At 37.6% G+C, this 26,376-nt stretch overlaps 1 protein-coding gene across 1 annotated transcript in view; it reads right to left on the reverse strand.

Moving 5' to 3' along the window:
• USP34 (ubiquitin specific peptidase 34) overlaps window positions 1-26,376 on the reverse strand; it is a 292,591-nt gene that overhangs the window by 70,032 nt on the left and 196,183 nt on the right. Inside the window, exons 42-48 of the mRNA XM_031655230.1 lie at window positions 15,406-15,589; window positions 14,825-14,985; window positions 8,921-8,986; window positions 6,437-6,583; window positions 6,285-6,341; window positions 6,105-6,182; window positions 5,620-5,714 (exon numbers count right to left, since the gene is read on the reverse strand). Of these exons, the coding sequence (XP_031511090.1) occupies window positions 5,620-5,714; window positions 6,105-6,182; window positions 6,285-6,341; window positions 6,437-6,583; window positions 8,921-8,986; window positions 14,825-14,985; window positions 15,406-15,589 (788 nt within the window). The remainder of the gene's footprint in view (window positions 1-5,619; window positions 5,715-6,104; window positions 6,183-6,284; window positions 6,342-6,436; window positions 6,584-8,920; window positions 8,987-14,824; window positions 14,986-15,405; window positions 15,590-26,376) is intronic.

A 26,376-nucleotide genomic window follows, 5' to 3' on the forward strand; every position in this document is an offset into this window, starting at 1 on the left:
CGTTAATTGATTATTTTCTTCCTGAGATTCTCTTCCCAGTTTTCGGGTTACCATTTTATCCTGATTTTCTTTCTTTCCTTGTCTTTCATCTGTCACTTTGTCTTCTGTACTTTTAGGTTGGCTTAGCTGTTAAGTCTTTTCCAACAACTACATTATTTCTCAGGCAGATATTCTGATGGATTCAATCACACAGATAAACCTAAAACTGGGATGGCAATAATTTGATGCCATCGTGTTACCAATCTTATTTTCCACTACTGTTCCATGTGAATACAGTACTTAAAAATGCAGGCTGACCTAATCCTAGATTTTAAGCACATTCAAGGACATTTCTATTTCTCAGCATTTGCTCCTAGAAACTAACTGCATAAGACGCTCTTTTCAATTCAATTTCTATTTGTCTTTCAATATAACATTAAAATGTTTACTCATCAAGCTCTAACCATAACAGCCAACTGCCTGCAGGACCTTTCTACCTGGATGCCCCAATGAGAACTCAAATTCAACTTGATTATCTCCCTAAAATTTGCTTATTTGTATCTTAGGAATCAGCATTGGGAAAGTTTCTTTATTCTGTGACTCCATGTCTTCACATGTAAAATGGGGATAATAACAGCATCTATTGCAAAGAAATGTTGTGAGGATTAACTGGATTAAAGTTCTCAGAACAGTGCTTGCTAAACAAAAAATACTTTGGAAAGGCTAGCTAGTACAAAAGTCCCTAGTTAGCTAATTTGGAAAATTCCAAAAATAAACAGTTCATAAGTGGTGTGGTGTTCTGAGTATCACGATAAAATCTTGTACCATCCTGCTTAGGATGTGAATCATCCCTTTGTCCAGCTTATCTATGCTGCAGACACTACCCACTTACTGGTCACTTAGTAGCTCCCTTAATTATTACATGGACTGTCATAGTATTGCAATGCTTGTGTTCAAGTAACCCTTATTTGAGTTAATAATGGCCCCAAAGGGCAAGAATACTGAGCTTCATTTGTAATTTAAACTTTATGATAGGTATGTTATGTACAGCAAAAAGCAGTACATATAGGGTTCAGTACAACTGAGGTTTCAGACGTCTATTGTGGGGTCTTGCAAAATTTCCCGAGGATAAGGGGGTCCACTGTATTACCTAAGAAAATGCCACAAAAGCTAGACATCGGAGACTCGATACAGATAATGATGAAAATGATCAATGTACTTATTGTCCATGTATCTGCTCCCCAAAATCTACACTGTTTCAAGTTGACTGATTACCACTTTCATACAGCTCAGTATATGTCAAAATAAATGGTGATTCACTGAACAACTAGATGAAAAGTTGCTCCACGAGACTGAGCTCCATGCAGCTGATTTTACCCTAATCATATAATTTCCACAAAAATTTAATCTTAGTTTACCCTTAGTTTGTGTTCCACATCTATGGTGAAAACAATAAAAATCATTTGAAAAAGCATACCTTTTTTCGGCTCGTACTTTCTTCCCACAATGAGAACAAGTATACATGTTATCACCTTCCAAAGTGTCTTTTATAGTAACTTCATCAAGAGATTCCTGTGTATAAGACCACATTTAAAAGCTTCACATGATTGTTTATACCATGCAAATATACAAAAGGTGGCAATTACAATTTTGGCAGAATGCTCAGCAAAAAAAATTTTTTTTTAAAGTAAATTCTTAAATTTTAGTAAACTGTTTTTCCTCATATTAAGATATTCTACGAATCTTAGGAACTTTTTTGAAGGGTTAATTAAAAATTTAAATTTTGATAGGGCAAAAAAGAACTTTATGGTTGATCCTTAATTCTTATTTGAATAGTACAGTAAGAAGAAAATACATAAAAACATGAAAAAAGTTTAAAAATATCAAGATGACAAACATAAACCCACTATACACAAATAGTTAAAAGTATAAAGTAAAAAAATTATGTGCATTATTACTCACATAAATGTTCTTCATATCAGCCACTTGGCACCTCACAGTATAAAACTCTTCAGCAGTTTGACTAACATGTTCACAATCCTAATCAACAGACATAAAAAAATTAGTAAAAATTAGCAAATTATAATATAAATGAAAATATACTAAGAGCCCCAAAAAGCAAAAACCAGGTATAATACTTACCAAGGATACAACATTGTTTGTAATTACACCTCCAAATAAACTTTTGACAGTATTTTTCTTTAACATAAAACAAACAAAAAATATGAAACTAGTTAAAACACAGGCAAACTTGTTCAAATTTCAAAGACACTTTTCAGTATTCTGATACTAACCAGTTCTGGAGACATTTCTTCGATTTTGGTAATCAGATCAGTAAAAAACTCTGTCATATCTTTCTGTTCCCCAGTATTCAGAGGCTGCTTATCCATGGTGTATGTTTTACAGAAAGGTCTAGGATTATATGCTTTGCATTCACTCTCCTGCAAAGAAAAAGAAAGGGGAACATTCTAAGTGTCAGATAAAAATAAGAAAATTACAGGTTCTTCAATGAACGCATAACAAAAACAAAAGAACAGGTAGTAAATCTATGAAGTTAGTTTTAAAATGGTCTATTTCTTTCTAATTTTCATAGCATTTTTAGTTTAATGGTCTTGGTGCTAGAAGATTCTTAAATTACCTAGGATATATGTATTTTTAAGTCAAGGAATTTATAGGAAGAAATCTGAGATTCATATGACTCATAGCCGGGAGCAGTGGCTCATGCCTATAACCCTAGCACTTTAGGAGACTGAAGCAGGCAGATTATGAGGCCAAGAGATTGAGACCATCCTGGCCAACATGGTCAAACCTCGTCTCTATTAAACATACAAAAATTAGCTGGGTATGGTTACGCATGCTTGTAGTCCCAGTTACGCAGGAGGCAGAGGTTGCAGTGAGCCGAGATCATACCACTGCACTCCAGCCTGGCAACAGAGCAAGGCTCCATCTCAAACAAACAAACAGAAAAAAACCACTCACATCTATATTGCAAAGCATAAAATATAAAATCTTCACAGGCTGAATAAACTTTCCCAGAGATTGAACTTTAATAGCTTTTAAAATAGTCATTTAAACCAGCAATTTTCTATTTGTCAATTCGAATGGCATTTCTAGCTCTGTTAAAAGGAGACTAAAGGCCAGGGGTGGTGGCTCATGCCTGTAATCCCAGTACTTTGGGAGGGTGAGGCGAGCGGATTGCTTGAGGCCAGGAGTTCAACACCAGCTTGGGGAACATAGTGAGACCATGTCTCTACAAAAAATAAAAAAGATAGCCAGGCATGGGGGTACATGCCTATGGTCCCAGGCGGTGGGGAAGTGTCGAGGTTGCCATGAGATGAGATGGCACCACTGAACTCTAGTCTGGGTGACAGAGTGAGACCCTACCTCAAAAGATAAACACAGTAAAAAATACAGAAAAAAGTATGACACAATCCCTGTCCTCAAGATGTAACAGGTGAGAAAAGTAACATATATACGAGGTAGAAACAATAAAGAGGAATGGTGACTTGGAATCCTCCGGTTAATCTGTGGAATAGATGGTCTCTTACAGAGGTAAAAACCAAGCTGACTCTTGAAAAATGAACATCAGAAGAAATTGCTGGTTTAAATGACTATTCAATCACACAGATAAACCTAAAACTGGGATGGCAATAATTTGATGCCATCGTGTTACCAATCTTATTTTCCACTACTGTTCCATGTGAATACAGTACTTAAAAATGCAGGCTGACCTAATCCTAGATTTTAAGCACATTCAAGGACATTTCTATTTCTCAGCATTTGCTCCTAGAAACTAACTGCATAAGACGCTCTTTTCAATTCAATTTCTATTTGTCTTTCAATATAACATTAAAATGTTTACTCAACTACTCTGTCCTAAACTTGCCATTTTATGGCTCTTAAGAGCCTTTTGGCCAGGTGCGGTGGCTTCATGCCTGTAATCCCAGCATTTTTGGAGGCTGAGGTGGGCAGATTGTTTGAGTCCAAGAGATCAAGACCAGCCTGGGGAACACGTGAAGCATGAAATAATAATTAATAAAGAAAACTAATGCATGTTTGGCATGCATTAGTCAAACAAGTACAGCAATTTTTATTTTTATTTTTATTTTTTTGAGACAGGTTCTCAATTTATCGCCAAGGCTGCAGTGCAAAGGCACGATCATGGTTCACCGCAAGCTACCTCCCAGGCTCAAGTGATCCTCCCGATTCAGCCTGCCAAGTAGCTGAGACTGTAAGTGCATGTCACCACACCTGGCTAATTTCTAAAATTTTTTGTAGCAACAGTGTTTCCCTATGTTGCCCTCCTGGGCTCAAGTGAACATCCTTGAACTCCCAGAGTGCTGGGATTACAGATGGGAGCCACTGTATGTGTAAGGCTTCAAATTTTTATTTGAAGACCACTAAATTGTTATTTTACAAGAAATTCTACTAAAAACGAAAGCTGAGGAAGACTATTTTTGATCAATATACCAAAAATACATGTATCCAAAAATAACAACAATACACTGGAAAGGAAAGAAGAACCAGCTTGAATGTATTATAGTATAAACACTTATTTAACACTCTAACTCAACAGTTATTAACTCTCAAATCTACCCCTACTCTAGACCTCTCATCAAGCTCTAACCATAACAGCCAACTGCCTGCAGGACCTTTCTACCTGGATGCCCCAATGAGAACTCAAATTCAACTTGATTATCTCCCTAAAATTTGCTTATTTGTATCTTAGGAATCAGCATTGGGAAAGTTTCTTTATTCTGTGACTCCATGTCTTCACATGTAAAATGGGGATAATAACAGCATCTATTGCAAAGAAATGTTGTGAGGATTAACTGGATTAAAGTTCTCAGAACAGTGCTTGCTAAACAAAAAATACTTTGGAAAGGCTAGCTAGTACAAAAGTCCCTAGTTAGCTAATTTGGAAAATTCCAAAAATAAACAGTTCATAAGTGGTGTGGTGTTCTGAGTATCACGATAAAATCTTGTACCATCCTGCTTAGGATGTGAATCATCCCTTTGTCCAGCTTATCTATGCTGCAGACACTACCCACTTACTGGTCACTTAGTAGCTCCCTTAATTATTACATGGACTGTCATAGTATTGCAATGCTTGTGTTCAAGTAACCCTTATTTGAGTTAATAATGGCCCCAAAGGGCAAGAATACTGAGCTTCATTTGTAATTTAAACTTTATGATAGGTATGTTATGTACAGCAAAAAGCAGTACATATAGGGTTCAGTACAATTGAGGTTTCAGACGTCTATTGTGGGGTCTTGCAAAATTTCCCGAGGATAAGGGGGTCCACTGTATTACCTAAGAAAATGCCACAAAAGCTAGACATCGGAGACTCGATACAGATAATGATGAAAATGATCAATGTACTTATTGTCCATGTATCTGCTCCCCAAAATCTACACTGTTTCAAGTTGACTGATTACCACTTTCATACAGCTCAGTATATGTCAAAATAAATGGTGATTCACTGAACAACTAGATGAAAAGTTGCTCCACGAGACTGAGCTCCATGCAGCTGATTTTACCCTAATCATATAATTTCCACAAAAATTTAATCTTAGTTTACCCTTAGTTTGTGTTCCACATCTATGGTGAAAACAATAAAAATCATTTGAAAAAGCATACCTTTTTTCGGCTCGTACTTTCTTCCCACAATGAGAACAAGTATACATGTTATCACCTTCCAAAGTGTCTTTTATAGTAACTTCATCAAGAGATTCCTGTGTATAAGACCACATTTAAAAGCTTCACATGATTGTTTATACCATGCAAATATACAAAAGGTGGCAATTACAATTTTGGCAGAATGCTCAGCAAAAAAAATTTTTTTTTAAAGTAAATTCTTAAATTTTAGTAAACTGTTTTTCCTCATATTAAGATATTCTACGAATCTTAGGAACTTTTTTGAAGGGTTAATTAAAAATTTAAATTTTGATAGGGCAAAAAAGAACTTTATGGTTGATCCTTAATTCTTATTTGAATAGTACAGTAAGAAGAAAATACATAAAAACATGAAAAAAGTTTAAAAATATCAAGATGACAAACATAAACCCACTATACACAAATAGTTAAAAGTATAAAGTAAAAAAATTATGTGCATTATTACTCACATAAATGTTCTTCATATCAGCCACTTGGCACCTCACAGTATAAAACTCTTCAGCAGTTTGACTAACATGTTCACAATCCTAATCAACAGACATAAAAAAATTAGTAAAAATTAGCAAATTATAATATAAATGAAAATATACTAAGAGCCCCAAAAAGCAAAACCCAGGTATAATACTTACCAAGGATACAACATTGTTTGTAATTACACCTCCAAATAAACTTTTGACAGTATTTTTCTTTAACATAAAACAAACAAAAAATATGAAACTAGTTAAAACACAGGCAAACTTGTTCAAATTTCAAAGACACTTTTCAGTATTCTGATACTAACCAGTTCTGGAGACATTTCTTCGATTTTGGTAATCAGATCAGTAAAAAACTCTGTCATATCTTTCTGTTCCCCAGTATTCAGAGGCTGCTTATCCATGGTGTATGTTTTACAGAAAGGTCTAGGATTATATGCTTTGCATTCACTCTCCTGCAAAGAAAAAGAAAGGGGAACATTCTAAGTGTCAGATAAAAATAAGAAAATTACAGGTTCTTCAATGAACGCATAACAAAAACAAAAGAACAGGTAGTAAATCTATGAAGTTAGTTTTAAAATGGTCTATTTCTTTCTAATTTTCATAGCATTTTTAGTTTAATGGTCTTGGTGCTAGAAGATTCTTAAATTACCTAGGATATATGTATTTTTAAGTCAAGGAATTTATAGGAAGAAATCTGAGATTCATATGACTCATAGCCGGGAGCAGTGGCTCATGCCTATAACCCTAGCACTTTAGGAGACTGAAGCAGGCAGATTATGAGGCCAAGAGATTGAGACCATCCTGGCCAACATGGTCAAACCTCGTCTCTATTGAACATACAAAAATTAGCTGGGTATGGTTACGCATGCTTGTAGTCCCAGTTACGCAGGAGGCAGAGGTTGCAGTGAGCCGAGATCATACCACTGCACTCCAGCCTGGCAACAGAGCAAGGCTCCATCTCAAACAAACAGAAAAAAACCACTCACATCTATATTGCAAAGCATAAAATATAAAATCTTCACAGGCTGAATAAACTTTCCCAGAGATTGAACTTTAATAGCTTTTAAAATAGTCATTTAAACCAGCAATTTTCTATTTGTCAATTCGAATGGCATTTCTAGCTCTGTTAAAAGGAGACTAAAGGCCAGGGGTGGTGGCTCATGCCTGTAATCCCAGTACTTTGGGAGGGTGAGGCGAGCGGATTGCTTGAGGCCAGGAGTTCAACACCAGCTTGGGGAACATAGTGAGACCATGTCTCTACAAAAAATAAAAAAGATAGCCAGGCATGGGGGTACATGCCTATGGTCCCAGGCGGTGGGGAAGTGTCGAGGTTGCCATGAGATGAGATGGCACCACTGAACTCTAGTCTGGGTGACAGAGTGAGACCCTACCTCAAAAGATAAACACAGTAAAAAATACAGAAAAAAGTATGACACAATCCCTGTCCTCAAGATGTAACAGGTGAGAAAAGTAACATATATACGAGGTAGAAACAACAAAGAGGAATGGTGACTTGGAATCCTCCGGTTAATCTGTGGAATAGATGGTCTCTTACAGAGGTAAAAACCAAGCTGACTCTTGAAAAATGAACATCAGAAGAAAATGGAGAAGAGTGATGCAGGTAAGAAACAACAGCAAAAATAAACCCACAAGTAATGAAACAGCAGGGTGATGGGCTCCAAATGGAGAGGGATAAGATAGGAGGTTGAAAGAAGGGTAGGGGCAAAAAACGCAGGGGGTATGTGCCATGGTGATGAGCTTGAATACCATTCTGTTCATAATGAAGCAGCACTCAAGAGTTTTAAGCAGGGGAATGATATTGTAAGATCTACTATCTTTTTAAAAGACTGATCACTTTTATAGTTTTAGGCATTGTAATTAAGGGATAAAAACATAAATCAGCTAGAAAGCTGCAAGCATAAAAGGGGAAGACCTTGTGACAGAAAAAGGATGAGACACAACAGATTCTTCAAAGGACAAATTAAGAGAATAGACAACTGAGATAACTTTTAAAAGTTATTATGACAAATAACATAACTGACATACAGCCCCGGGTATGGTGGCTCACGTCTGTAATCCCAACACTTTGGAGGCCAAGGCGCAGATCACTTGAGATCAGGAGTTCAAGACCAGCCTGGCCAACACAGTGAAACCTATCTCTACTAAAAATACAAAATTTAGCCGGGCATGGTGGTGTGTGCCTGTATTCCCAGCTACTTGGGAGGCTGAGGCAGGACAATCACTTGAACCTGGGAGGTGGAGGGTTGCAGTGAATTGAGATCACGCCACTGCACTCTAGCCTAGTTGACAGAGCAAGACTCTGACTCAAAAATAAATAAATAAATAAATAAATAAATGAAAAAAAAGTAAGAAAAAGGAAGGTACATAGTTATGACAAAGCCAGTTCAAACGAGCTCCATTTAACGTTTTTAGGTTCTGTTACAGGGTATACCTAATTCGTTTCCCTCTCTGCTTTTTTTTTTTTGAAACAGAGTCTCATTCTGTCACCTAGACTCGAGTGCAGTAGTGAGATCTCAGCTTGCTGCAACCTCTGCCTCCTGGGCTCAAGCGATCCTCCCATTTCAGCCTCCAAAGCCGCTGGAACTACAGGCATGCACCAGCACACCTGGCTAATTTTTTGTAATTTTTTTTAGTAGAGATGGGGTTTCACCATGTTGCCCAGGCTCATCTCAAGCTCTTGAACTCAAGCCACCTTGGCCTCAACAAATGCTATAATTACAGGCATGAGCCACAGTGCCTGGCCTAGCCTCCATGATTCTTAAACATACCATTAAATATGTAAACATTTTCTGAAGCTCCAGAAGAGTAGTCTTGTGCTTCATATCCTCTGAATACTGAAAATCATGAGAAAACACCATTAAAAACACAGACATGATAGTAGTAAATTAGGCATTCTAGCAAAGAAAGTCTTGCAATTGTGCACTGTATCTGTTTTCATTCTTTTGGCTATATAAAAGAAAAACACTGACACATTCAATTCTTTAGTAATTATAGCATTAAAAATTGTAATACTTTGTTACATAAATACAGTCATCATTATCAATCATAAAAGGAAACTGAAGAGAGATTTTTAAAAATCACTTTCTAGGTTAACACTTATTTTGTACAATGCTGATGATTTCCAAGAATGCAAGAATGAAAAACACTTCAGGTGCAATCAAAGTTGTCTTCCACAAGTAAACCTACACATTAAAAAAAAAATACATTTGAAATATTAACCAATGACATCCCATCATCATTTATTCATATCGTTACTCTTTCTGGAACAGTATATTCTTCACAATGAAGACGAATATCAGCCAGGATGTTTGAAAACTGTCTAAACATTCAACTATCAATAACTCAAATTCAGGAATCTGGCTAGACTCACACATTAGAGACTTAGTATTGAACACCAAGCCTTATCAGAAAGATCCATATTCATGCAAGGTACTTACTAGACATATCCTACCTCATTCAAGTATTAAAATAAATCTATAAAGTAGGTATTATCCTTATTACAAATTATTACCTCTCATAACTTTGGAAGTCTTGTGGAGTAATAGGTGTCCACATGTCAAGAGTATAGTTATTTTTGCCGACTTTATGGAAGTAAGACTGCAAGTAATATGGCTCTGCTGTTTAGCAGCTTATAATCAAATTGAGGTCAAGATATGGACTAAAACAGAGATCTGCTCAGCATGTAATTACTATAAAATTATATATTAAATGCAACAGGAATTCAATAAAGGGAATCAATAAAATTGGCAAAATAACTCCAGTGTACTCCTGTTATATGAGAGGCTTAATATTCCATATTATGAAAAAAGTCACACAAAATTAAATTTTCCAATGTATCAAAGCATTGATTCAGAATACAAAAAAGGTCAGGAATAAAGACCTGGATTTATATTTTTATTATTCGAGAATAAAGTATGAGTTGGCTCAAGGAAAGAGCTGCCTAAATTTATTGAAGTCAAGCAACAACGAGGGAATTTTACTTAATGTGCAATTTTAAAATAAATACATAGCCTGCATCTATATGTATTAACTACCTAAAAAAGTGTGTTCACATCCATGAGGATGGCTATTATTAAAACAGAAAATGACAAGTGTTAGCAAGGATGTGGAGAAATTAAACCCTTACGATGTAAAATGGTGTAAGCCCTGTGGAAAAGGTAAGACTATTCTTCAAAAAATTAAACACAGAATTCCCATATGATCCAACAATTCCACTTCTGGTATACACCGAAAACTAGTAAAAGCAGGAACTCAAACATGTTTGTACACCCATGTCCATAATAGCATTATTCAGAACAGCCAAAAGGTGAAAGCAATCCAAGTATCCACTGACAAGTGAAAGAATACACAAAATGTGGTACATAAATACAATAAATTATAATTCAGCCTTAAAAGGAAAGAACGTCTGATACATACAACAGCATGGATAACCCTTGAAGATACCTTAAGTGAAATAAGCCACTCACAGCCAGTCACAGTCACAAAAGGGCTGATACTATATGACTCCACTTATATGAGGTACCTGAAACAGGTAAATTCACAGAGATGGAAAGTAGAATAGTGGTTGCAAGGGGGGTTCAGAGGGAGAATGGAGAGTTAAGTGTTTAACAAGTTTCTGTGGGGAAGGTGAAAAAGTTCAAGATGGAATGGTGGTGATGGCTGCAAAATAATGTGAATGTATTTAATCCTACAAACTGTATATATGTATAAATGGTTCAAATGATGAATTTTATGTTGTATGTATTTCACCACAATTAGAATATATGTAGCTTTCTTTAAATTTTCTGTGAGCATCAGAAAAGGGAACAATAGAAATAACTGAAGCGTTCATCTTAAGAATAAAGTGCCCACTTGACTAGAGTACTTGCCAGAATCATATCAAATTCTGTTAAGAATTTTTGACTGGGCACGGTGGCTAAAACCTGTAATCCCAGTACTTTCAGAGGCCAAGGCGGGTGGATCACGAGGTCAGGAGTTTGATATCAGCCTGGCCAAGATGGTGAAACCCTGTCTCTGCTAAAAATACAAAAATTAGCCAGGCACCTGTAATCTCAGCTACTCGGGAGGCTGAGGCAGGAGAACTGCCTTAACTCGGGAGGTGGAGGTTGCAGTGAGCTGAGATCACGCCACTGCACTCTAGCTTGGGCAACAAAGTAAGACTTTGTCTCAAAAAAATTTTTTTTTCTATGTACATAGCTCTACATTTTTTTTTTAACTGTTTACTCTTATTTTAGATTCAGGGGTACATATGCAGGTTTGTTATACAGGTAAACCGTGTGTAACGGGAGTTTGGTATATAGATTGTTCTATCACCCAGGTAATAATAGTACCAATAGGTAGTTTTTTAATCCTGATCCTCTTCTCATACTCCACCCTCAAGAGGACACAATGTCCATTGTTCCCGTGTGTCCATATGTACTCAACACTTAGCTCCCACTTATAAACGAGAACATATGGTATTTGGTTCCCTGTTGCTGTGTTAGTTCACTTAGGATAATGGCCTCCAGTTCCATACATGTTGTTGCAAAAGACATGGTCTTATTCTTTTAAACAGCTGCATCGTATTCTGTGCTGTATATGTACTACATTTTCGTTACCTAGTCCACTGTTGATGGGCATGTAGGTTGATTCCACATTTTTGCTATTGTGAACAGTGCTGTGGTAAACATGCACGTGGATGTGTCTTTACGGTAGGATGTTTTATATTTCTTTGGGTATATACCCAATGGGATAGCTGAGCCGAGTAGTAATTCTGTTTTAAGTTATTTCAGAAATTGCCAAGGTGCTTCCAACAATGGCTAAACTAATTTACATTTCCACCAGCAGTGTATATGCATTCCCTTTTCTTTGCAACATTGCCAGCATGTTATTTTTTGACTTTTTATTAACAGCTATTCTGACTGGTTTGAGATAGTATCTCACTGCAGTTTAGTTTTGTATTTCTCTAATGATTAGTAATATTGAGCATTTTCTCATATGCTTATTGGCCGCATGTATGTCTTCTTTTGAAAAGTGTCTGTTCGTGTCCTTTGTCTACTTCCTTTTTTTTCTTCTTATAGATAGTCTTGCTCTGTGACCTAGGTTGGAATGCAGTGGCACAATCTCGGCTCACTGCAACCTCTGCCTCCTGGGATCAAGCGATTCTCCTGGCCCAACCTCCCGAGTAGCTGGGACTATAGGCACGTGCCACCACACATAGCCGCCTTTTTTTTTTTCCCCCTGAGAGAAGTCTTCCTCTTGTCCCCCAAGTTTGAGTGCAGTGGCTCCATCTCAGCTCACTGCAACCTCTGCCTCCCCAGTTCAAACAATTCTTCTGCCTCTGCCTCCCAAGTAGGTGGGATTGAGTCACCTGCCATCATGCCTGGCTAATTTTTGTATGTTGGCCAGGCTGGTCTCAAACTCCTGACCTCAGGTGATCTGCCTGCCTCGGCCTTTCAAGGGGCTGGGATTACAGATGTGTGCCTGGCCAAAGGCCTTTCTTTTTTTTTTTTTTTGAGACAAAGTCTCACTCTGTCGCCCAGGTTGCAATGCATTGGCGCCATCTTGGCCCACTGCAACCTCCACCTCCTGGATTCAAGCGATTCTCCTGCCTCAGCCTCCCAAATAGCTGGGATTAGAGGCACCCACCACCACGCCCAGCTATATTTTTTGTATTTTTAGTAGAGATGGGGTTTCACCATGTTGGCCAGGATGGTCTTGATCTCCTAACTTCGTGATCCGCCCACCTCTGCCTCCCAAAGTGCTGGGATAACAGGCGTGAGCCACCGCACCCCACGCACAGCTAACTTTTGTATATTTGGTAGAGATACGGTTTCACCATACTGGCCAAGCTGCTTTGTCCACTTTTTAATGGGGTTGTTTTTGCTTGTAAATTTAGTTTTTAACTAAAAATACCATTTATGAGACCTACTCATAATCAGCACGTCTGAGTGTTCCTTCTGTTTCTACTAATTCCTAAAAGTGTTAATAGCTTTAAAGGTGGTTATTAATATGAAGAAGAAAAACCAAGAAGCATGACCAAGTTGCCAGCTAGAAAGAAAACCACTCAAAACACGCTTAATAACAACTGCTTTTATAAGACTATGCAGGTGGGTATACCAAATTTATTCAGAAATATTTCCATAAGCTAAATGAACTAATCATTCAACTACTTTTAGTCATAATGTACAGAATAGATTTTAAAATAATCAATAACTAAAGCCAAAACATCCAGAACCACTTGAGTAAACTATAAACTGGAGACTTTAAAGAGTAACTTAAACATAACAAAGAATTCAGAGAAAGTATATAAAGCACTGCAATACTTAACAGGGAAAAAGAAACCAAGACAAAAGATAACATGATGAGGCCAGGCTTGGTAGCTTTACACCAATAATCCCAGCAACTAGTAAGCCCAGGATTTGAGACTAGCCTGGGCAACACAGTGAGACCCTGTATCTACAAAAAGTAAAAGTAAAAAAATTAGCCAGGCATAGTGGCATATGCCTATAGTCCCAGTTACTCAGGAGGCTGAGGTGGGAGGATCACTTGAGCTCAGGATGTCAACACTGCAGTAAGCTATGTTCACGCCACTGCACTCCAGTCAGGGTGACACTGAGGCTTGCCTCAGAAAAATAAAAATAAAAAAATCCGAGAGCAAGTATAAAGGAAGTTCATCAAAAAACCCTAAAAGCAGCACAAAAGGCAAACTAAAGAATATCCCACGGTTGGCCGGGCATGGTGGCTCACACCTGTAATCCCAGCACTTTGGGAAGTTGAAATGGGAGGATCGCTTGAGGCCAGGAGTTGGAGATCACCCTGGTCAACACAGAGAGACCCCATCTCTATTATTTTAAAAAACAAACAAAAATAGCCCAAGGGAAAAAAGAATGAAAACTAGAAAGTGAATAAAAATAACATGAAGCAAAGCTTACACAAACAAATTAAGTCCACAATCTGATTCACTTTGAGATAAATATAAAAGAAACAAGCTCAGTGATTCTGGTAATATTTCTCTACTTGGATTCAGGGTTTCCTTATTTTCTCTGTAATAAAAAATATGTATTTATTTATTTTTGTTTTTTATTCTCGTATGTTCTCCCAGTGAATGTGTTTTTACTGACAACATGATATTCACTGTATACAGAGTACGTATCTTCCATAGCTGTGTTTTCCTTTGAGAACTAAATTGTACTACAGCATTATGAGTAATCTACTAAAATGTTTTTGTTTTTTTTTTGAGATGGAGTCTCGCTTTGTCACCCAGGATGGAGTGCAGTGGCACCATCTCGGCTCACTGCAAGCTCCGCCTCCTGGGTTCGCGCCATTCTCCTGCCTCAGCCTCCGAGTAGCTGGGACTACAGGCACGCACCACCAAGCCCGGCTAATTTTTTGTATTTTTAGTAGAGACGGGGTTTCACCGTGTTAGCCAGGATGGTCTCGATCTCCTGACCTCATGATCCGCCCGCCTCGGCCTCCCAAAGTGCTGGGATTACAGGCATGAGCCACCGTGCCCAGCAATCTACTAAAATGTAAAACTATGTAAAATACACATTAGCTAGTTACTGTAATCAAATTTACTCTTATTTATTCACAAATTATTTTTTCAAACATTTACTACACTGAAATAAAAATTATCAACAAAATATTAAAATCTGGTTTAATTTTGATTTTTAAAGTGAGGAAAATTCTACCTTGGCAGTGAAGACAGCCTGTCTTGCCTCAGGTATCATATAAAGTTGCTGAATAGTAGAAGCCAAGTAACAAGTAGCTCCAAGGTTAGTAAGGCCAACAAATCTACATTCAGCACGGACATCTTCATGAGGCCAGTAATCCCATTTATAAGGTGCATGGGCTGCTGAAGAAAGAGGGAGGAAAAGATCCCCCCCAAACAAACTATGAAACATAATGTATTTTGCTTACATTAACAGCCTCTACCTCCATTAGTTACCTCGTTAATATATATATAGATTATATGTATCTTTTTAAATAAAAAACACGTGAAAACTAATTTATTCTCTAAAAATTCAAGACTTTTAAAACTTGATTTTACTTGGCATCAAATTACTTTTACAAAAAAAGCCAAAGTATTTAAAATGCATATAAAAAGGTCCTTCACATCAATGTTTACTTTTTAACTTTAATAACACCCTACCAATAATCATTTATAATGTTAAAGTGTGTGAAGAGCAGATTCCTTTGTTTAACAGTGCCCTCAAAATCTTATTTCTCAATTCAAACTGTATAAAGCTTAAAGGAAAAGAAGAATGCTTACACTGCATGTGTTGTGCCATAACCCAGTTGTGTATTAGCCTGTAGTTCTCAACAGACCCCTTTACCATCTCTACTAACAAATCGTAAGCAGCAGCTCTTGAAGAATGTGATTTGCACTTTGGCTGTTGTCGGTCCTTTAGACTTGGCAACAAAAACAGGAGATTGAAGATATCTCTCAAAAATTCCTGGGGAGTAAAGGGAAACATAAGTTATCTAAACTGAGATAATAATTACATTCCAAATATAGTTAACATATAAACAGGATGACAAGCTACAATTAAGCTACTCAAAAACATATAGCAGCATGATATACCATCATCTGAAAGTCCTCCCTATGTTCATTTCTTAGAAAAAACGAAGGTGGCGAACATCTTTACTCTTCTCTCCTTTTTGATACCTAATCAGCTCATTCTTAGACTTTTCACATACAATGTTGTTATTTTCTCCATTAAGCGATGTAAAGTTTTTGTTAAGGCCTCATTACTCCCTTGACCAGTCTGACTGGCGCTTCTGCATTGACTTTTCCCTTACTTCACTCTACTAATAAATAACAGCAACAGTAACAGTGGCAAAATCAACAATTTACTCATACTGTTGAAAGGTAGTACGGTAGTACTGTTGTACTTTTTCCAAAATGTAGTCTGAGAAAGTGGGTGCTGGGTTATCTTTTCCACTTGTTCTTTTCTAATTGGTCCTTTGCTATTTTACCAAGTGATCACCCTCACACATCCCAAATAGTACGATGACACATTGTTCTGGAGTATAAAACCTCCCAGGGTACTATGCAGAAAAGAGATAACACAGTAAGACTGAGACTCTTGCTACCCACAGAAAGGCAGGCCTTTGCCTACAGTCTGCAAACATCACTGGTAGGTAAACAGCTCCCTACCTTGATATAAAACTCTCTAAGTGAGAACAGTGGCTCACTGTGCCTAACAGGTTTATGCTAAAGACCTGTTTTCCTTTCAGGAGTCTGGAATTTGGGCAACTCTGGTCAGTTTCACAGGCACTATGTGACTACATGACCCACCCTGTGATAAAACCAAGGACTCCTAGGCTCAAGAGAACTTTCTTGGTAGACAATAATTCACAAGCGTCGTCATGCTCACTGAGCACATCTTGTGGAACTCCAATGGAAGACAACTCTTAGAAAGTTGCAACTGGGTTCCTCCAGACTTTGACACCTTTTTCTTTTCATGATTTTGCTTTTTATCATTTTGCTGTAATAAATCTTAGCCATGAATATGACTATATGCTGAGTCCTGTGAGTCAGTGAATCAACAAACCTGGGGGTGGGTCAGGGAAACTCTTGAAAGACGTATCAAAAAAAGAAATTTTTGAAATATTTTTCCATAATGACCTCACCTCATTCAACTCACTATTGTTAAAGAATGTGTAATTCATAGTTCTTAGCAAAGACAAGTAAGGTTAGCTAGGAAATATGGAAAGTGGTTAGGAGCTTTTTTTAAAACAAAAACAAACAAACAAAAAAAGACAAACTCTCACTCTGTCACCTAGGCTGGAGTGCAGTAGCACAATCTCAGCTCATTGCAACCTCCGCCTCCTGGGTTCGAGCAATTCTCCTGCCTCAGCCCCCTGAGTAGCTGGGATTACAGGCATCTGAACCTACACCCAGCTAATTTTTTGTTTTGTTGAGACGGAGTCTCGCTCTGTTGCCCAGGCTGGAGTGCAGTGGTGCCATCTCGGCTCACTGCAAGCTCCGCCTCCCAGGTTTACACCATTCTGCCTCAGCCTCCTGAGTAGATGGGACTACAAGTGACTGCTACCACGGCCAGCTAATTTTTTGTATTTTTAGTAGACACCTGGTTTCGCCGTGTTAGCCAAGACCTGACCTCCTGACCTCGTGATCTGCCTGCCTCGGCCTCCCACAGGCATGAGCCACGACGCCTGGCCAATTTTTTGTATTTTTAGTAGAGTTGGGGTTTCACCATATTAGCCAGGCTGGTCTTGAACTCCTGACCTCGTAATTCGCCCGCCTCGGCCTCCCAAAGTGCTGGGATTACAGGTGTGAGTCACTGCGCCTGGCAAAGGGCTTATTTTTGTAAGACTTTATACTTCACAGAAATAAGAACCTACTCAAACTATGACCTGAGAGAATACTAAAAGTAGTTTTTGGTGACTGATATGGTTTGGGTATTTGTCCAATAAAAGAATTATTGTCGCCAGGCACGGTGGCTCAAGCCTGTAATCCCAGCACTTTGGGAGGCTGAGATGGCCGGATCACGAGGTCAGGAGATCGAGACCATCCTGGCTAACCTGGTGAAACCCCATCTCTACTAAAAAATACAAAAAAACTAGCCGGGCGAGGTGGCGGGGGCCTGTAGTCCCAGCTGCTCAGGAAGCTGAGGCAGGAGAATGGTGTGAACCCGGGAGGCGGAGCTTGCAGTGAGCTGAGATCCGGCCACTGCACTCCAGCCTGGGCGACACAGCGAGACTCCGTCTCAAAAAAAAAAAAAAAAAGAATTATTGTCTTAGTCTGTTTAGGCTGCTGTAATAAAATATTGCAAACTGGGCTGGGTGCAGTGGCTCACATCTGTAATCCCATTTCACCACATCTAATGGTGAAATGTGCTCCCCAATGTTGGAGGTGAGGTGTAGTGAGAAGTATTTGGATCATCAGGGCGTATCCCTAAAGAACTTGGTTCCTACCACACAGGAATGGGAGAGATCTCACTCTCTGAGTTCATGCAAGAGCTCTTGTTAAAAAAGAAAAAAAAAGTGTGGCACCTCCCACCTCCCTTTCTCACCATGTGACACAGCTGTTCTCTCAAGGCCTTCTACTATGAGTCAAAGACCCCTGAGGCCTCAACAAATAAACCTCTTTTTTTATACCCAGCATCAGGTATTCCCTTAAAACACCACAAAATGGACTAATACAGCAATAGATCATAGTGTAATTTCTGACTTATAATTCAGAAGAAATTCAATTTAAAAAGTTATCCAAAACTTCCATGTGCACTAAAAATATTATGTAAGGTTTTTCAGAATTCACATATATAAAAATAGAAAGTAGGAAGAACTAATGACCACTATCATTCTAGCTTAATATTCACCTACAACTATATAAATAAGGCCCGTTCTTCTCACTAATGCATATTTTCAGTAAAATTTCATTTTTTAATATTTCATACTAGTTTGGCAAAACAAAGTATATTTATGCTCCTTTGATTGCCATGTCCTAATAAATGTAATAACTATAGAAGAAATTTAAGACAATATCATGTACACAGGAAAAATTTTTATTAACATATTATTTTGTTGTAGAGAAGTATGATATGCAAATAATAAAAGATGTTCAAATACACTAATAAATACATTACAATTACATTCTGTGGGGGAGTCAAGTGGAAATACTGTGTGGAGGAATTAGGAAAAAATTCAGCTAAGTAAAATTTCAGAAAGGAGTTTGGAGACAGGGTCTCACTCCATCACCCAGGCTAGATAGAATACAGTGGTGGGATCATGGTTCACTGCAGCCTCCATCTCCCAGGCTCAGTCAATCCTCCCAACTCAGCCTCCTGAGTAGCTTGAACTACAGACGCTCACCACACCTGGCTTGCTTATTTATTTATTTATTTTATAGAGATGGGGTTTCACCAGGTTGCCCAGGCTGGTCTCCAACTCCTGGGCTCAAGCAATCCTCTTGCCTCAACCTCACGAAGTGCTGAGATTATGACTGAGAGTTTATACATTTTAAGAGAGATGAATAAAAGTTGCTACAGCACTTACATTTCATTAATCTAAAAGACGACCATAATTTTGTCTTTAAAAACATCAATTTCAATAATTTCCCGAATATATTTTGTTTACAAATACTTAAAACTCAAAAATTTACAAATTTAAAAAATCTGCCTAGGAGACACCTAGGTTTTCCAACATTCTTTAAGAAATATGTAAACAACAAAAGTTTAAAGACTTGTACACTCTGCTGGCTCTCAATCCATTACCATATTTATTTTGTTAATGCACATCCTTAACATTTGATCAAACCCTTCAAAGGCTCCTGTTTTTACATTTATCTATTGATACAAAATAATTATATATATTAATGGAATACATGATATTTTGACACATAAATACAATGTGTAATGACCAAATCAGGGTATTTGGAATACCCATCATTTCAAGCATTTATCATTTCTTTTATTGGGAACATTTCAAATCCTCCCTTTTAGCTATTTTGAAATACACACAAAAAATTTTTAACAATAGTCATCCTACTGTGCTACTGAGCACTAGAATTTATTACTCCAAGTGTATGTTTATATTCATTAGCAAATCTCTCTTCATCCCATCCCTTCCCAGCCAAAAATTACAAAAGTAATTGCCATGGTCTAAACGTTTTTGTCACTCTGAAATCTGTATGTTGAAACCTAACCACCAATGTGATGGTATTAGAAGGCGGGACCTTTGGAAGGTTATTAAGTCATGAGGACTCTGTCCTTATGAAAGAAGCACTAGAGAGACCTCCTACCCCTCCCATCATCTAAGGGCTCCACGAGAAGTTGCCATCTATGAATCAAAATGTAGGCCTTCACAAGATACCGTGAAGCTGCCAGAGTTTTGATCTTGTACTACTCCCAGCCTCCAGAATTGTGAAAAGTAAACTTCTGTCATTATAAGCTGCCCAGTATACAATATTTTATTTTATTTATTTTTGAGATAGTCTTGCTCTGTTGCCAGTCTGGAGTGCAGTGGCACAATCTTGGCTCACTGCAGCCTCCACCTCCCTGGTTCAAGGGATTCTCGTGCCTCGGCCTCCCGAGTAGCTGTGATTACAGGTATGCACCACCATGCCCAGCTAATTTTTGTATTTTTAATAGAGACGGGGTTTCACCACATTGGCCAGGCTGGTCTCAAACTCCTGAGCTCAAGCAATCCAGCTGCCTTGGCCTCCCAAAGTGCTAGGATTACAGACGTGAGCCACTGCGCCTGGCCCAGTTTACAGTATTTTATCACAGCAGCCTGAACAGACTAAGACAATGCTTTTGTTTTATACATAAAAATAATTTCCTGTGCCCACAATAGATGGCCACCTAGTTTCTATACTTCCTAAAACACAGGCTAAACTGAACCAACCAATTTTCTGCATGAAACCAGTGCTTTCCTATGACTTAATTTTTACTCATATTCTTTCCTATGACTTAAATGTTTCCCTTACTTTTCTACAAAAGATACCCATTAAAAAAGCTGTATCTAGCCAGGCGCGGTGGCTCATGCCTGTAATCTCAGTACACTGGGAGGCCAAGGCAGGGGGGGATCACCTGAGGTCAGGAATTCGGGACCAGTATAGCCAACATGGTGAAAACCCGCCTCTACAAGAAAGAAAGGAAAGAAAGGAAAGGAAGGAAAGGAAGGGAAGGAAAGGAAGGAAAGGAAGGAAAGGAAGGAAAGGAAGGAAAGGAAGGAAGGAAAGGAAGGAAAGGAAGGAAAGGAAGGAAAGGAAGGGAGGGAGGGAGGGAGGGAGGAAGGGAGGAAGGGAGGAAGGGAGGAAGGAAGGAAGGGAGGGAGGGAGGAAGGAAGGAAGGAAGGAAGGAAGGAAGGAAGGAAGGAAGGAAAAAAGAAAAAGAAAAAAAAAATTAGCTGGGTGTGGTGACAAACACTTGTAATCCCAGCTACTCGGGAGGCTGAGGCAGGAGAATCGCTTAAACCTGGGAGGCAGAGGTTGCAGTGGACAGAGATCACACCACTGCATTCCAACCTGGGCAAAGCTGTATCTTCTTCAAAGCCTTTCCTAATCATGTCAATGCAATCTGATCTTCTAAATCTCTGATGATATCTCTTTTTAATAACTATTATTTATTTCCATGAAGTATATCATGAGCAGCCATAATTTGTAAGGATACATGCAAATTTTGCATAAGACAAATGTAGTTTGACTGTCAGTTCTAAGAATCAGGTCTGAGTTGCAATCATCCATTTGCTCAACATAGTTTTTAGACACTATGCAAGGCATTAGAGATAAGAATGATACTCATACTTTAAAAGGAAAAGAAAGGAGGAATGGAAAAAGAGGAAAAAGAAGAAAAAGGAAGGAAGGAGGAGAAAAAAACGGAAAATAAAGATTAGCACCACTGGAAAGGTAAAAGAAAGAAGAAAGAGGAGAAAGGAGGGGAAAAAGGGGGAGGAGGAGGAAGCAGTAGTAGTGATAGTGGTAGTGTTGCTGATGACAGATTATTATACAGCTGCAAAGTGTAAAATATTTATCATAAGGCTCTTTATAAAAAAAAAGTTTACCAAATCCTGCATGAAAGTAAATTCTAGAAATAATTTTTAAAAATACTTAAGGAAAAAAGTAAAAATCATTAAAGTAAGAGAGATTTTAAATACCTTGGAGTTAAGGCATGTTTTCCTTAATACTACAACAAAATCAAATATCCACTCAGATATCTAATTGACATTTCATATTTAACATTTCCAAAACAGAACTCTTGATTTTACCGGCCATTATCCTCTCCCATTTCTGAGTTTTCCTTTTCTTAATAATTGGCATTATCATTCCCTTAGCTTCTCAGGCTTAAAATTTAGGAGTCATTCTTTATTAACTTTTCTCAAACCCAACAAATCTATCCAAATCTGTGACCTGTGAGCTCTACCTTCAATAAATATTCCAAGTCAAAGCACTTTTCACCACTGTCCCTCTGTGGAACCACTGAAAAACTTCCTAACTGGATCCCTTGACTCATACATTTGCCCTTTGAGTTTGCCCATAGATGAATTTTTCAACTGCAGTACGAGTAAACCCTTTAAAATGTTAATTCAGATCACATCTCTCCTGTATGAAAGCTTCTAAAGTTTTCCCTTAACACTGAAACCAAGGGGAAATTATAATCTGACTACATGTACATGAAGACCTTCTCAATAAAGAATGCTAAAAACAACTAACTTGACATTATTCTGAATGTTTGAGAAAAAAATTTGGTGAAGAAATGGAAAGAGTTAAACTTGTAAAAGAGGAAGTAATAGAATTACTTGCAGATGATTGTGACATGAGTCTGCTTGGGGAAAATAATAGAAACACAAGAATTACTTGCACATAATAAACCAAAAACAAATGAATAACCAAAGACAACACTAACAGCTAAATATAACTGAAAACAGTCTACCAACAATAAGTCAAATTCAGATAGCCTGCAACAAATGTATACACAAATTCTTACTATACATAAATGACAAGTTAAAAAACATAAGCAATGATTCCATATCAATGTATCAACAAAAAGGACAAAACTCCTAGGAATAAACTTACTAAGAAACGCTTAAAACCTGAATTTTGTAGGAAAAAAATCTTTAAAATAAAAAACAAAATGATTGGTTTTGTATAAATACAACAAATCCTACTCTTCTATAGGCAAATTCAGTATCATAAAGTTAATTATGCATCAATCTGGAAATATAATACAATCTCAACGAAAAAAGTAACACAATTTTATTTTTTAAAAGAACTAGATGAACTGATTCTAAAGTTTATGTGGAAAAACAAACAGCCAGGAAAATGCTGAAAAGAAATAATAATGAAAATGGACTACCTCAGTCAGGTAGTACCTCAGTGGCTCAGTACCTCAGTGGCTCACGCTTGTAATCCCAGCACTTTGGGAGGCTGAGGCAGGCAGATCACCTGAGGTCAAGAGTTTAAGACCAGCTTGACCAACATGGTGAAACCCTTCTCTATCAAAGATACAAAAGTTAGTTGGGCGTGGTGGCAGGGTGCCTGTAGTCCCAGCTACTCAGGAGGCTGAGGCAGGAGAATCACTTGAACCTGGAAGGCAGAGATTACAGTGAGCCACTGCATCACTGCACTCCAGCCTGGGTGACAGAGTGAGACACTGTCTCAAAAAACAAAGGGACCATCTCTACAGGGTATTAACTTTAAATCTACATAATTAAAATATGATATTGGTGAATGAACAAACACATCAATAAGATGAAACAGAAAGTCCAGAAATACATATGGCAGTTTACTTGATAAAGGAAGCATTTGTAATCAGTAGATAAAAAAATAAATCAGTTAGTTATTAGGATAACTGGGTATGTATCTGAAAAAAAAGTTATCCATTTCATTCCTTTCACCTAAACAATTTCCTGATAGAAAAACTTAAATGTAAAATATTAAGTTATGAAAGCATGAAAAAACAGGGAGTTTTTAAAGTGTAACACATCTAGTAGCTGTAAAAGATCAATACACCTGACTACATGAAAAAAAAACTCTGCTTAGAAAATAAGCAGGCCGGGTGAGGCGATTCACACCTGCAATGCCAGCACTTTGGGAGGCCAAGGCGGGCAGGTCACCTGAGGTCAGGAGTTCAAGACCAGACTGGCCAAAATGGTGAAATCCAGTCTCCACTAAAAATATAAAAGCTAGCCAGACATGGTGGTGCACGCCTGTAATCCCAGCTAGTAGGGAGGCTGAAGCAGGAGAATTGCTTGCACCTGGGAGGTGAAGGTTGAGGTGAGCTGAGATCATGCCACTGCATTCCAGCCTAGGTGATAGAGCAAGACTCTGTCTCAAATAAATAAATAAATAAGAAACAAGCATAATAAAAACCATGAAGTCAAGACAGAAAACAAAAATATTGCAATTCACATTACAATGAGATACTTTCCTTAATATAAAATATTCTACAAATTAGTTAAGGACCATAACATACATAATAGGGATAAAGGAAAAGTATCTGAGTAGTCAGAGAAAAGATAACACAAATGGCTTTCAAACACATGAAGGGAAGTCGGCCTAACTAATAAAAGTAATAGAAAATAAAACCAAGAGAATTTCTTCGCTTCTATCAGACTGGTAGAAATTATCTAAATGTATAGTATGTTGGTAGATGTGTTGGAAAATTGCAACTTAATCTTGGGTTGTAGGTACAATTATCAATTGGCTCAGCCTCCACAGACAGTTAACTTGGTTTTGGTTTTTAATATAACCAAAACTTATTAAATGTATACTCCATGAACTAGCAGTTCTAACTTTTAGAATGTCTTCCTCCATTTCCTAAATCTATGTGTTAAATGAATAAAGATCTCTGTAATATCACTAGAAATAGTTTAAGACAAAGCTGATCATCAGGAAGCTAGTTAAATATATTACATATATGCCACATATATGCAGATAAAATAACATTCTGGGCCAGGCATGGTGGCTCATGCCTATAATCCTGGCACGTTAGGAGGCCGAGGCAGAAGGACTGCTTGAGCCCAGGAGTTTGAGGCCAGCCAGGGAAACATGGCGAAATCCCGTCTCTACAAAAGATTTTTAAAAATTAGCTGGGTATGGTGGTGTCCGCCTATAGTCCCAGCTGCTCGGGAGGCTGAGGTGGGAGGACTGCTTGAGCCTGGGAGGTGGAGGCTGCAGTGAGCTGAGATCATGCCACTGCAGTCCAGCCTGGGTGACAGAGCCAGACCCTTGTCTCAAAGATAATAACAATAATAACAATATTATTTTGAAGTTACTTTTACAAAATGAATAAGCCAAGTATGGCGGTGTGCATTGGTTCACATCAGTAATCCCAACAGTTGGGAGGCCAAGACAGGAGGATCACTTAGGGGCAGGAGTTTGAGAACAGCCTGGGCAACACAGTAAAACCCCATCTCTACAAAAATAAATAAATAAATTAGCTGGGCATGGTGGCGTATGCCTATGGTCCTAGCTACCTGGGAGGTTGGGGCAGGTGAATCACTTGACCCAGTAGTTCAAGGCTGCAATAAGCTATGATTGTGCCACTGCACTCCAGCTTCAATACAGAGACCCTGTCCTCCCCTCTACTTTTTTTTCTTTTTTGAAAAAAATGAACTGTTATATACTGAATTTGAAAATCCGTAAGACAGCTCAAAAACAGCAAAGTATAGAACAGTGTGTTTAATATGTTATCACGTGTAGACAGTATTGCATAATGGTTAAAAGCTTAGCCAAGTGAAGAGTAAGTGACTCAGTCACGTACAACTCGCTTAACCTGTCTATGCCTCAGTTGCATCATCTGTCAAAATTGAGTCTAATAATATCCACCTTTTAAAGCCTTAAAAATTTGTCCTAGGATAACAACTTGTATAAATCAATAAACAGAAGACAAGTAAAAATATAATAAAGAGAAATAAGACTTTGGAAAAAATACATTCAGCAAATAGGACAGAAAGGGTTGACATATTCAAAATAAGTAACTTTTACAAATAAATGAGAAACCATATAGCAACTGAACAAATAAATATCAAGTACAAAAATAAATGGAAAGAAACTCACTCACCAATTAACAAAGAAATAAAACTAAAGCAACATCAAAATTGGCAAAGATCTCAGTGACATAAGAATCTGCAGATGCTTGATAAAGGCATTCTCATACAGTTTGGCTACAAGTGTAAACTTATGTATCCTTTTGTATCCTGATATAAACTATGGATTAAAATCAACCTATTTTACTTTAAAGAGTTCATTAGTAAATAATGGGACAAGTATGCAAAGATGCTGCCTTTACAGTTTTTTCTATAACATCATAAATTCAAAGATTTAAATTATTGCCTCTTAGTCAATTTTAAAAAATACATTCTTTTTTAATGTACTCATTTTTTAGTGAAAACCGATCACAGAATACTATTTATAAACTGTAAAATTTCTATAAATATGAATTTTATACATGCATATTTACTGTATCCATGAAAAGTCCTGGAAGGCCATCACCACAGCATCAGAGGAAATCAAACCAAATGGAAATATTCTTTTTTTATACTATCTAAAATTACTTTTTCTTAACAATGACTTTTGCTTTACAACGTTATCAGAAAAAGCAATTAATATATTTATATTTGGGGATAAAAGTTATACACTAGTTTATATATAAGAGAAGACTTCAACCAACAAAGCTGTAAATCAACCAAATCATTTCCAGTGAGTGTAATGGAAAAGGCAAAATCCCTGTAAGAAATAGCACAAGAAGTTTTGTGCATTAGGGGAAGTAGCAAA

Source organism: Papio anubis, chromosome 14 (assembly GCF_008728515.1).
Source record: "Papio anubis isolate 15944 chromosome 14, Panubis1.0, whole genome shotgun sequence".
NCBI classification, from domain to species: domain Eukaryota; kingdom Metazoa; phylum Chordata; class Mammalia; order Primates; family Cercopithecidae; genus Papio; species Papio anubis.